At 33.5% G+C, this 12,417-nt stretch overlaps 1 protein-coding gene across 8 annotated transcripts in view; it reads right to left on the bottom strand.

Annotated features, from left to right (window-relative positions):
- Window positions 1-4,763: 4,763 nt before the first annotated feature.
- Nox4 (NADPH oxidase 4) overlaps window positions 4,764-12,417 on the bottom strand; it is a 173,688-nt gene continuing 166,034 nt past the window's right edge. For all 8 annotated transcript variants that reach the window (XM_048787917.1, XM_015477317.2, XM_015477319.2 and 5 more), the window contains one exon: window positions 4,764-7,127. Coding sequence is in view for 7 of the 8 variants with exons in the window: in XM_015477317.2 (XP_015332803.1) it covers window positions 7,007-7,127 (121 nt within the window). In the remaining variant the exon portion in view is untranslated. The remainder of the gene's footprint in view (window positions 7,128-12,417) is intronic.

Below are 12,417 nucleotides of genomic sequence, written 5' to 3'. Positions count from 1 at the left end.
CTGGAATCTTCAGTAACTGAATATAAAAACTAATTTGGATCTCATAATAAGCATGTTTTATGTTTTATTAATTTTCTGTTCAGAATAACATAACTTCAGTGTTTTAAAATTGTATAAATAGGTAGTTTGAATTTTAGTAGGCACAGTTATAAGATTTTAGAATAATACTAAAACACAAACAAAAAATAAAGCCCAAATCCCTAACTCAGCATGTTAAATTTAGTGATCAGCTATCTATAATTATCAGTTATCCGACTGAAAGGAAAATTACAAAAGTATTTATAACTTAGAAATTAAACCATCCTCAAAGTGTTTCAAAGGAGCATTTCTTAAACGTTACTTGATTATTATATTATTGGCCTGATCATTTGGACTTTCACTTGATTAAAAACAATACTATGCTGTTCTGAAAATACTAGGGAAAATTCTTCATTGTTACTATCCAAAGTGGACAATTAGTTTATGACAGGAGAGTGTTTGGTATAATTGTTCAAATTTTATTTGCTTAGTTTTTAAGCAAATAAAGGTCATTTCCCAAAGCAATAAAGATTTTCTATAATGTACTATGATTTTAGAGCAATAAAAATATATATATACATAAATATATTTTTTATTCTTTACAATTTGATTGCAAATAATTTGATTTAGCATTTCCTTTCCAGTACTGCATAACATCACACTTCCATTTAACTAGACAAGATTCAAATGCCACACTGCCCTGTGGAATACCTCACATTTTGATAGGTGGACTGCACTTCCTCCAATTGCAAACCTGCCACAGTGGAACACTGTCACAGCTTGAAAGTAGTCTACACTCTATTGTCAAATTCCATTTTCATTCAAGCAATTTTTCTTATAATCCACCATAAAGATGAACACATGCTATTTAAATAATGTGAGGTTTGATGAAAACACAGATGTAACATCTCTTTGGTAAGAGGAAGAGAACAATAAATTTATTCCCACCTGAAAAGAGTAGTTATGATGCTGTATTTTTTTTTCTTTTATAGAATTTTTTCTAGTTCTAAAACACAGGTTTTAATTCACTGGATGTCTTGAAAATACCTACATTTTTCTCAATCAAATCTTAAATAAGCAGGATAACTCATATTACCCTCCAACAATTCCAAACTCAAGTTTCGTAAATCAATACAACTATCTCCAGAAACACTGTACCTGGCCAAAATTAGCCAAGAGGAATTCAGAAAGCATATCCTATGCTAGATGTAACAGGTAACTTTGTTTATAGGGATCTCAGAAGAACAAAGAGAGATAGTGGTGTGGGTTAGTTTGTGGCTACTGCTCAACTTGCCCAGAAAATCAAATCAAGTACTAAAGCTTTCAGTTACAATGGAAAAGCTTCTGTTTATATTTTCTTAGAATAGTGCTTTATTTTTATTGTTATCAAAAACCTATTAAGGAAGATTTGCAAGGAAACTTCTCTCTTTCCTGTCCTTTTTGTTCCTTCCCCCACATTCTTTCATATGGCATCCCTATAAATTAGACATTATTCTTGTTTTTAAATATGTAGTCTAATACATTCCAGGGATGGAGGCTCCAAATCCTCTGAATCCTAACCCCAAATCCCATTCATTCCACACACTTTGGGGGTGATAAAATAAATGCTAACACTACTTGTCAGTCTCAAGATAGAACAGCCTCAGTCTATTATTCCCACCTCTTAAAATTATGTCTGCTATTCTTACCTTTCATTTTAAAACAAAGTCTAACAAAAAGACAAGAAAATAAAGATAATTTCCTTCTAATGGCATTTGGTATGCAGATAATCATCATCTTTAAACAAAGGTTATTAACCCATGGAGAGCACCTAGATTTGTCCTTAAAGATGCCAGGCTGACTCAAAAGCTGACACTTTCTTAAACCACAGCCCCTGGGTACCTGTGGAATGTGTGCAGCAATTCTAATAGCACCATAGAGTACCACACAGGTCCCATTCTGACATACATGCAGTAATTTGCATTCCTTTGGGTCTCTCCCAAGAAGAAAGGGGGGAAAAAAAGATTTAATAGTATCTCCCTAGCTAATGTGTAGGCCACAATATACTTATGACCAGATAAGCAAAGACCCCATTTTATGCATTGTGTAGACTTCTGACTCCTAAAATCAATTTATACTGAATTGATAAGGAGGTTCAAATGAATGTGCTGATAGAGGTGAACTGATACACTGTAATGATACAACAGAGATACTGTGGTTTTCTGTTTCTACATGTATTAAGAAAGTTTTCATTCCCTGGGTGGAAGAATAAGATCTGTGAAATATCACCATTTAATGACAGAATATTATGGTGTGTGTCACTCAGCAATGCATGGCACCCTCCCCTTCTTTATTGCCATGTACATGAGCATATTTATGTAATGCTGATTTTCATCAGGAATGCTAGGGTCTTCTCTAGGTCAAATAGCAGCTCACAGAACTCTGTTTTTAAAAGAAGTGAGATATAATTTTGATAAAAGACAAAATTTCTTTTAAATTATAGTGCCAATGAAAATGTGAAAAGCTCCCTAAAAAGAGACACTGGGTTCTTTAAAATTTTTTCCCAAACCAAATTAATAACCAGTTTTAACACTCAACCTGAGCATCTTATAAGATAGGAGGATTACATCCTGATGTTTTAAATAATTTTTATTTCTATAATTTGTTTTTTCTTTCTACTTTTGCTTCTATGAGAATGTTCGTATCCTCACCAAGCAATTCTTAAATATATAGGGTAACACAGTACATTTACAATATTGGTATTTGCTCTAAAGCAACATTATTTAGTTTCTGTTTATTTTAAAAAATTTACATAACCTTTAGTCTCTTTTATTGGACTCTTCTTTGTTAGGTATTGGAAATCTTCTGAGTTTTTTCTTAGAAAAATTTAGTCTAGCTAACTTTTGTAACTCTGTCCTTTAAAAAAATGCAAAATGGAATAAAGAAGTTGGGGCAACAGAGCCAGTATTTAGACAGAGGGAAACAGTGGGCTCTCATTGTTTTTTGGTGGCTGAAATAAATGCCAATTTCATTAAGCTTGATTCCATGTATTTCCTGTTTACTGTCTTACAAAAGGCTGGTTCTTTCCTCCTAGACAAGAAGAAGTTATGGTTCTGTAAATAGAGAACAACAGTCACTTGTTTTAATATTAATATTTTTCTGGGTAGTTAAAAAGCTGGTAAAGTTGTGACTTTCATTTATGAACCTTAATTTAAAACTACAGTATTAGCATTTCCTAGAAATTTTACAACTATGTATCCTTCCAATGCAAAGTTCTGGAGAATCTAGTATCTTTAACATAATTATCAGTTTTGAAAACTGATATCTGAAAATATGTTCTATTAGGCAAAACATATAAGGCTAACAAATTTAGAATCAGAACACAAATTGGAAAAAAATATGACTGTATGTATTTGCATCTGGAATTACTGCTGAGTACCTTATTTTTCACCCAACACTGACTAGGAATTTTATAAGGAGACTCAAACTAAAGAGACTAGATATTGTATTAGATTTATATTTCGGCAGGGGGGTGTGAAAAGAGTCTTTTAGTAGCAATAACTAGAAAAATTGAGCACAGCTCTGTTACAATGTCAATGATTTAAGACAAGTTATAATCTCTCTCCTAGGGCATCAGTTTCCTTAACTGCCTAATAAGCAAAATAAGGATCCCATCAGTGTTTTGTATTTCTGTAATATATTGAATATAAAAAAATCCAAGCTATGACAAAAATAATAAACCGTTTAGTTGAAACAAAGATTTGCCCCATTGACTGACTTGAAAAAATCTCTGGTCAGCGTGGCAACCATCCTTAAGGAGAAAAGCAAAAACTTTCCCTGAAAAGTTTAATATAATGCAGATTCTTCAGCATCAGCATTATCTATTGATGACAATAGCCTTTTTGTCTCTAACAAGATTTTTTGACAATATTTTATAATTTCAATCCATTACCTTCTGTAGGTAATCCAAGTAAAAACTGATTAGGGAAGGGATGGTTGGAAATAATATGGCTATGTAGATTAAATCAATTCAATTCAACCTATGCCTGATCTAAATTGTGTGTTTTTTTTTTTTTCAGATGTCTGTACTATCATAGTCACTCAACTGAAATTTTTAAGTCCCTAAATGAATAACTATCAAGCATTTCATTTTCACCTGAAGTCACTAGTTAAAAGTAAAACAAGCCCCAAATATATGTACATATGAATGTATGTATTCAAATCTGAGGTTTTTATGATTATTATTTACATGTAAAACTAAAGAATTCCCTTACACATATAAGGGGAGTCAGGAAGTTTAAGAAATGATAGAAAGTACCATCAGTCTATTTTTTTAGGAAAATACAAAGGGAATTTGTTTGCCCATAAATTCCTTAGTATGATCCTATACAAAATTGGATAGTTTCTTCCAAAAGACCAAAGGAAAAAAAATGTATAGGAAGAAAGGCCTATAATAATAATCTTTTTTTTTTTATCAGAAGTTCTTAAATATCTGTTCTTGCTACTAAACATTGTTTTGGTAGTCCCGAATGTTATGTGCAATGTATTGTGTGGCACAATATTTATTTTGAATTAAGTTCTCAAAAATTAAGAATTGCCAATCTTAACTTTAACTTCAGAAACTTTAGCCCCAGTGTGAGAAGTCATTTGTCCTAGTCACACCACTAGCCTGTGACACTGAGAATCCCAACTCCTGAAGCTAACAGGCTAATGTGCACTCAAATGCTAATTCCTGAGGAACAGATTGCTTCTGAAACATGGAAAACTTGTGAACAAATGTTACAGCTTTATTGTTGCAAAGGCAAGGTGAGCTTATAGAAATTCCAAGGACACCATTTCAATTTTATTGTGTGTTGCCATTAAAATTAGTGATAGAATACTTGTACCACAACAATCCCCTATAGAAAGAGTTCTTCAAAGCAAAATGAAGATATCATATGTGCTTTAAATTCATTCTTATAAACAGAAACAAAATTTAACTGTTGAATATTAATATTTAAACATCTACTAGAATTTAGAAGAGGCAAGGAGTTTCATTTAGCATAGCAAACCTGGTCTGAAATACCATGTTTCGTTTAAAAAATATTACTGTATTACCAAAATTAAATGCCCTAATGAAAGCACAAAAATACATTATGATCAGTAAAGTCAGTATTGCACATAAAGATTGCATAAACTCAATTCGTTTTACTAATTCTTTCCATTACATGTTTTCATGAAAATTCTTTTTAATCTAGAAAGTTTTGCTAAGATGTACTAGTTATTAATTATGCTTTCAGATGTAAATTTGCAGGAGCATTGCACATTTTTTAATCACTTTCTGACTCACCTTCTTTCTGCAGAAGGGAGAAGAAAAAAATCCAGGCAAATGAAGAACAGCATTGAATGGTTTAGCATGCTCGATTGCTATTGGTGAATCATAGCAAAAAAAAAAAAGACAACAGCATCTATTATATTGTGTTATTTGCAAGATTTTAATAAAGACCAGACAAGTGAATTGCTGATTTCAGAAATTTGTTCTATTTGATGATAATTCATAGATGTCTACTGAACAAAAATCACTAAATTGTATGAATGCCTGAATTCTTAGGATAGTAAAGAGGATTTTTCCTCTAAGGCAAGAATATAACTGCCAGGCATTACAAACTGATGGAATCATACAGCATAGTCCCAACAGTAATTTTAATCCTAAGAATTTATGACATCACCCAGTGCAACAATACCACTCTTAATTCTAAACTGAAATTTCAATAGCTAGTGAGGTACATCTACTTTTGTAGAAAGTAAAACAGCAGGTCCCTGTTTAGGAATGTGACTACACTTTAACTGTCTCCAACATAAAACAACATGTATACACACCTGCAATCCAGATACTCTAGAGACTGAGGCAGGGGGATGGCAAGTTCAAGGCCAGCCTGGGCAATTTAGTGAGACCCTGTCTCAAAATAAAAATTAAAAAAGATCTGAGGATGTAGCTTAATGCCCCTGGGTTCAATCCTAGTACTGGGAGTGGATGTTGGGCTTAGCAATGTGTGACAAAAGAGATGAAACTTATATTTCAGTGCCTGCTACCAAATATAGTACTCTTTGATCTCGGAGTACAAATCAGACAAAGTACTTTGAGCTAAAACCTTAGACAAACTATATCTGGGGGAGAGGGGAGTGAAAAAAAACAGCAGGGGCTAAAACAGTGAAAAAGGAAAAAAGTTATTAGCATATATGTCCCATTAAAATTATAGTAATGATATTTTCATTACTATGTAGTAGTAATAGATTAAGTAAATAGGAGATGAAAAGAACTTATTGAATCATTGTGTCTAATGATAGTAAAGAAGGACAGATTTCACTAGACAGAGGACAAGGAAGAGAGAAAAACATAAAAATAGATGACATATCAACATCTGCAGAAGGTTCAGTTAGCATGCTGTGTACAGATACAAAGAGAGGTATTAGCATCAATGGTGAAGAAGATTGGATACTGACACAAAGTACCCGAATCAACCAGAATCATGTGCTGCATTTTCAAACATCAAATATATTTGCCTGGAGCCTCTCCAAATTAAAGCTACTCTGTTATATGCAATGTAGGAAATGTAATCTGAGTTTCAATGAATTTTTATTTTTTTTTCAATCTTGTATTTGTTCAACCAAAAACAATTTAAAGAGGACCACAGCTAACAGCTTCAGAGTGAGTGAGTTCAGCTCCTCACCAGGGAGTTCCCAAATTTGCCATAAAGATTAACAGTGTGTATCTAATAGTGTTCTTGTAATTTGAACATTGAAAAGTGAATCACCACTTCAGATATTCCTCAGGTCTTTGGTTTCCAGATTAAACATGTAATGTGACCTGTCATGCTGCCACATTCTCTGCATTTTCATTTTAAATAATCATAAATAAGAAAAGCTTGTTACTCTTTGGCATAACACAACTGTTCGATTCAGTTGAGCTTCCAAGTCTTGGAAATTGCACTCATTCCTTCTTTAGAGTCCTGGTTCACCACATAGGGTTTCAGCTAAAAGATTCTTTATTGTATTCAAATCTTGTTCCATAGGCATTGTTCTGGTTACTTAATTTATGAAGAGTCTTGGAAATTGAACTGGGTCCACAACAGAAAACACCAACCGTTTTCCTGGGAAGAAAGTGAAATAAAGGAAAAATCAGGTGCAAAATCAGGCCAAACAGGACAAGAAGTATGCTTTATAAGTATGGATTTAAGGTATTAATAAAGTTAACTTGTTATTTTGCGTGGGGGAAAGAAGTTTCCAATGACTTTCAAATGTAAATATGTACCAGAAAAATATTTTATTCACCTCATTTTTTTTTTCATACCAGGATTCAGGAAAATTTTTTAAATGTAACTATGAGCACCAATTTCCACTTGATCAGACATAGATGGAATAGTGTGCTTCAATTTGTTTATCACCTGCCACTAGTAAGGCCAAAACAATATTAAGAGAAAAAATTTATAGGTGTCAATCACTAAACACATTTGACCATGACAATTCTTCTTTCATTAGACACTTGATATGCGTTTATGAAAATTTCTACGTGGATTTGAATGAGTAGTAATGAATAAGGTAAGAGTGAGAAAAGGCATTAAAAATTTGAAAGGATAATTTTAAGTGACAAATTCATATCCACATGGAAATAAAATACATTAATCTGAACACATTTTCCTTTTTTATTTATGCAATGTAAGAACTGTAACAAATATCAAGCAGGTTTTTTTACTCTGTAACATAAACTTTAATTAGTTAAATAACACATATGACTAACAAATAGACTAAATAGATCCCAAGAAATGAATAGTATTGTAAATCGTTCTTCTTCCAAAGCTTATTAATTTGCATTGGCTTATTCCTATGATATTAAAATAATTAACATCTTATATAATATCATGGACAAATATAGTTATTCTAATTATCTTGGAATAATTAGTGCTAGGAAAAAAAGGGAAATTATTTAAATAAATACTAAAACTTTATACTGAACACTGAAGAAAATATTATATAAAAACTTTTTACCTTAAAACAATCAAATAATTATGAAAATAGAATTTTTACTTTCAGTCACAATGGGTAAAAGAAGACTACATTTATCCTTTTGCATGAAGAAATTAGAAAAAGGATGTGATATGCTCTATGGTACAGCACTTGGTTAGCACATAGGAGGCCCTAGGTTCAATCCCTAGTACTGCAACAAAAATAAATAAATAAATAGATTGATAGATAGATAGATAGATAGAAAACAAACAAAATACACCTAGAAAATGAACAAACAGAATATGTAAAGCAAGTATTTTCAGGCATCAGACAAGAGGCAGCACAGAACTGTGTTTCCTGAGGGCCTAGAGGAGGAAAAATAGCTAGCTAAGTTTAGCAATCCCCTCTTCTTATTGCCTAGGGACAATCTATAGGCTGCAGCACAGACAGGGGAAACTCAAGCAGTCTCACTGAGCCAAACAAAGAATGAAGTTCATGGAGGTCAAAACAGCTAGAAACTCACTACATTAGACAAAGGGAATGAAGGGAAGGGAGAGGAGCTAGGACAAGGAACATAGTGGAATGAATCTAACATAATTTTCCTATGTACATATATGAATACATATATATGAATACACCACCATTGTGTATATCCACAAGAGTGGTGTCCTATTGAGAATAAGATATATTCCTTGCTTGTATAATTATATCAAAATGGATTCTACCTTATGTATAACTAAAAAGAACCAATAGAATTTAAAACAAACAAACAACAACAACAACAACAACAAACCAACAGCCAGAATCTGTGCAGCTGCATGTGGAAGGAAAGAAAGATCCATAGAAAGAAGGTCCAGAGTGCTGTGGAAGACTACATTCGAGTCTTAGGCTGAATAATATCTACTCATATTTGAAAGGAGACTATGTAAATTCAGTTACAGAACTACCAAGAATCAATAGGCAAAACAATTCTCAGAGTTTACACAGGATTGTGAATAATTTGTTTCACCACAAGCCGGAATGCAAAGACCTATAATGCATGGACAATGGCCAGTATTCTCATAAAGGTGTCACCTTATTTGCAAGGGGCACTAGGAATGCTGGTACAATTAGGATTAAAGGTTTAAAGGTTTAAAGATTAAAGGATTAAAGGTTACTCCAGACTTGTGCTAATGAATCTTAAAAGCAAGTCTCAAACTGAACCCAAGTAACATAACTTCATGTTAGAATAAATCCAATACAACTGAAAGAACTAAATCAAAATCAGCCATCTGATATTTAAATCTCAAAATTGAGTTCAACTCCTTGTGAAACGAGCAACCCAGGAATTCTAAAACAAACAAACAAAAAATATGAACTAGAGTTAGAAGGGTTACAGACTTATTTTTTTTTTTCTCTCTCTCTCAAATCCAGTTTTTGAAGACTAATGGCAGTACCTCAGAATATCACTATATTTGCTGATAGGACCTTTAAGAAATTAAGTTAAAATAAGACTGTAGGGCTGTAGCTCAGTAGTTGAATACTTGCCTGACATGTACAAAGCCCACGGTTTAATCCCAAGGACCACCAGGAAAAGAGAGAGAGAGAGAGGTCTAACCTATCTTGTATCCTTATAAACAGAAAAAATTTAAACACATACCATGGATATGCATGCATAGAGAAAAAGTCATATGAAGAGGCAGCTAAAGGACAGTCATCTGTAAGGCAAGGAGGGAGTCCTTGGAGGAAGCCAACTATGTTGACACCTTGACCTTGAACTTCCAGCCCTCAGAACTCTAAAGAAAATGTCTGTTGTTAATCCAACCAATTAATGGTATCTTCTTATGGTAATGCTAGAAAACTATTGCAAGGAAGAAGATCATTCACTAGGAACAGGCACAGAATAACAGAAATTACAGGATTATAAGACTTGGTCATTGAAACCATGATGATATGAGCATTTCACATGTTCAGAGAAAAATGTCAACATGATTAGAAGAAAAATGAAACATATTTTTGGAGATCTAAATAGAAAATCTAGAAATAATATGTAATTTACAATAAATAAAGTGGATGGGTTAACAGAATGATAGGAATTACAGAAGATGAGTAAATTTTGAAATACAGCATTAGAATCTATCCAAATTGAATTGTACAGAGAACAAAGACAAAACAAAACAAACAAACAAAAAAACCTGTTTTAACATAATGTATAGGGCACCTCAACAGGCGAGAAGACAAGGGAGAAGATAAAAAAGTATTTAAAGAAATAATTACAAATTATATTCTCAAATTTGATGAAAACAAGCCTATATATCCAAGGATCTCATGAATCTTTAAGGAGAATAAGGGCAAAGAAAAACATAATAAGTCAACTTTAATAAAATGCTGAAAATCAGTGGCAAAGAGAAACGCTTCAGAGTACCAAAAAGGAAGAAAAAGACATACTATAAATTATAAACAGAAGATGAAAAATGAGAATGATTGTGGGTTTCTTGTCACAAACTGTGCACATCAAAAGGCAATGAAGTGACAACTTCAAAGTGCTGAAAGACAAAGCAAAATGCCAACCATTTTATATCAGGCAAATTATGTACTAAACAAAAATGTCTTTCAATTACAGCAATATCAAAATGTGTGATGAAATAATGGTAGTACACAAAGGGGCAAAATATTATTTCAAGAGGATTGAGATAGCTAATGATGTATACTATACACCTAGGTCAATGTTTCTCTAATTCTACTTCATTAGAATCCCCTTTAGGCCTTCACAGAACATAGCTTCTCTTCCCAAAAGCTTCCCATGCAGATCTTGTCAGGGGGCTCAAGAATTTGTTTTTCTCAGTTGATGGTGGATCAAGGAATGTAGTTTGGGGACCAATGGCCTAAAGAAGTTAAAAAGGAAGAAATATAGAGGTGTTGCTAATATGTCAATACTGGACAGAACAGTGAAATCATAAAAAAAAAAATATTAAATTCACCTAAAGGAAGATAGAAAAAGACAAGAAATAAAAAACAAACAAATGAGACAGTATAAAGTAATGGGAAACTGCTAGATTTAAACCCAACCATAGTTTATTAAATTAAATGCAAATAATCTAAATCCTACTTGTTAAAATATACCAATATAGACAAATCCAAAACTGATAGATCTGCAAAGATAGATAGATCCAGAATCATATATAATTATTTCCATGGTCCTCTCACAGTAATGTATAGAAGAAGTAGACAGAAAATTTTTAACTATATTAAAAATATCAGTACCACCATTTCAATCAACAATTGAAACTACCTGATATTTTACAATGTTCCAACCAACAAGATGAAATACAAATTCTTTTCAAGGGCACATGAAATGTTCACCAAAATGGACCACATTCCAGGAAATAAAATGGGTCTCAATAAATATTAAGGGACTAAAATCATAATTATTATATATTTAGATGAACTCCCAATTGAACTAGAAATCAAAAATTAAATGATATATGGCAAATCTCTACACATTTGGAAATTAAAGAAAATCTTTTTAAATAACCTATGGACAAAATATAAAAGTCACAATAAAAATGACAAATATTTAGAACTGGATGAAAATAAAAAAACAATTTATGAGAAGTATCCAAAGTGGTGTTTAGAGGAAAATTTGAAGTAGTACAGGAAAATTTATAGTTGTAAATACTTATATTAGAAAGGAAAAGCCTGAAACCAATTATACAAATTTCTACCTTTCCCACTCTTTGGCATATATACAAAATATTTAAAATTAGTATACTACAGTGACATAGCCACATCAATGTTTATAGCAGTACAATTCACAATGGCCAGCTACGGAACAAACCTAGATGCCCTTCCACAGATGAGTGGATAAAGACAATGTGATATATATTCACAACAGAGTACTATTTAGCCATAAAGATAGATGACATTTGTTTGTAAAGGAATGAAACTGGAGATTATCCTAAGTGAAAAAAGGCAGACCCCAAAAGTCAAAGATTGAATGTTTTCTCTGTTGTGTAGAAGCTAATCCAAATAAGTTGGGTGAAGTTTAAAAAAAAATAGAAGAGCTCTTGCCTCTTGCTTGCCTTACTTGCTCCCCTTGTCCTCTTTCTAGCGTGGGAGCTGACCTTTGAGGTCTCAGAGCCGTCCTGACCCCCACAATTGAGAAACAGCCCCCTCCCCTCGCTCCTGCAAGGTAGGCGGAACTGTGACCACCAGCAGAACAGGCCCAGCGGCCTGCTGAGGGGCAGAGCCGCCCCCTCCCCCCGCGCCTGCAAGGTAGGCGGAACTGTGACCACCTAGGGAACAGGCCCAGTGGCCCGTGGAGGGGCAGAGCTGCCAACCACGCCTGCAAGGTAGGCGGGCCTGTGACCCACTGGCAGAACAGGCGCAGCAGCCTGCTGAGGGGCAGAGCCGCACCCTCCCCCCCTGCAAGGTAGGCAGACCTGTGACCCACCAGCA

Source organism: Marmota marmota, unplaced genomic scaffold (assembly GCF_001458135.2).
Source record: "Marmota marmota marmota unplaced genomic scaffold, marMar, whole genome shotgun sequence".
NCBI lineage: Eukaryota > Metazoa > Chordata > Mammalia > Rodentia > Sciuridae > Marmota > Marmota marmota.
This window is presented reverse-complemented; position numbering and strand designations above follow the sequence as displayed.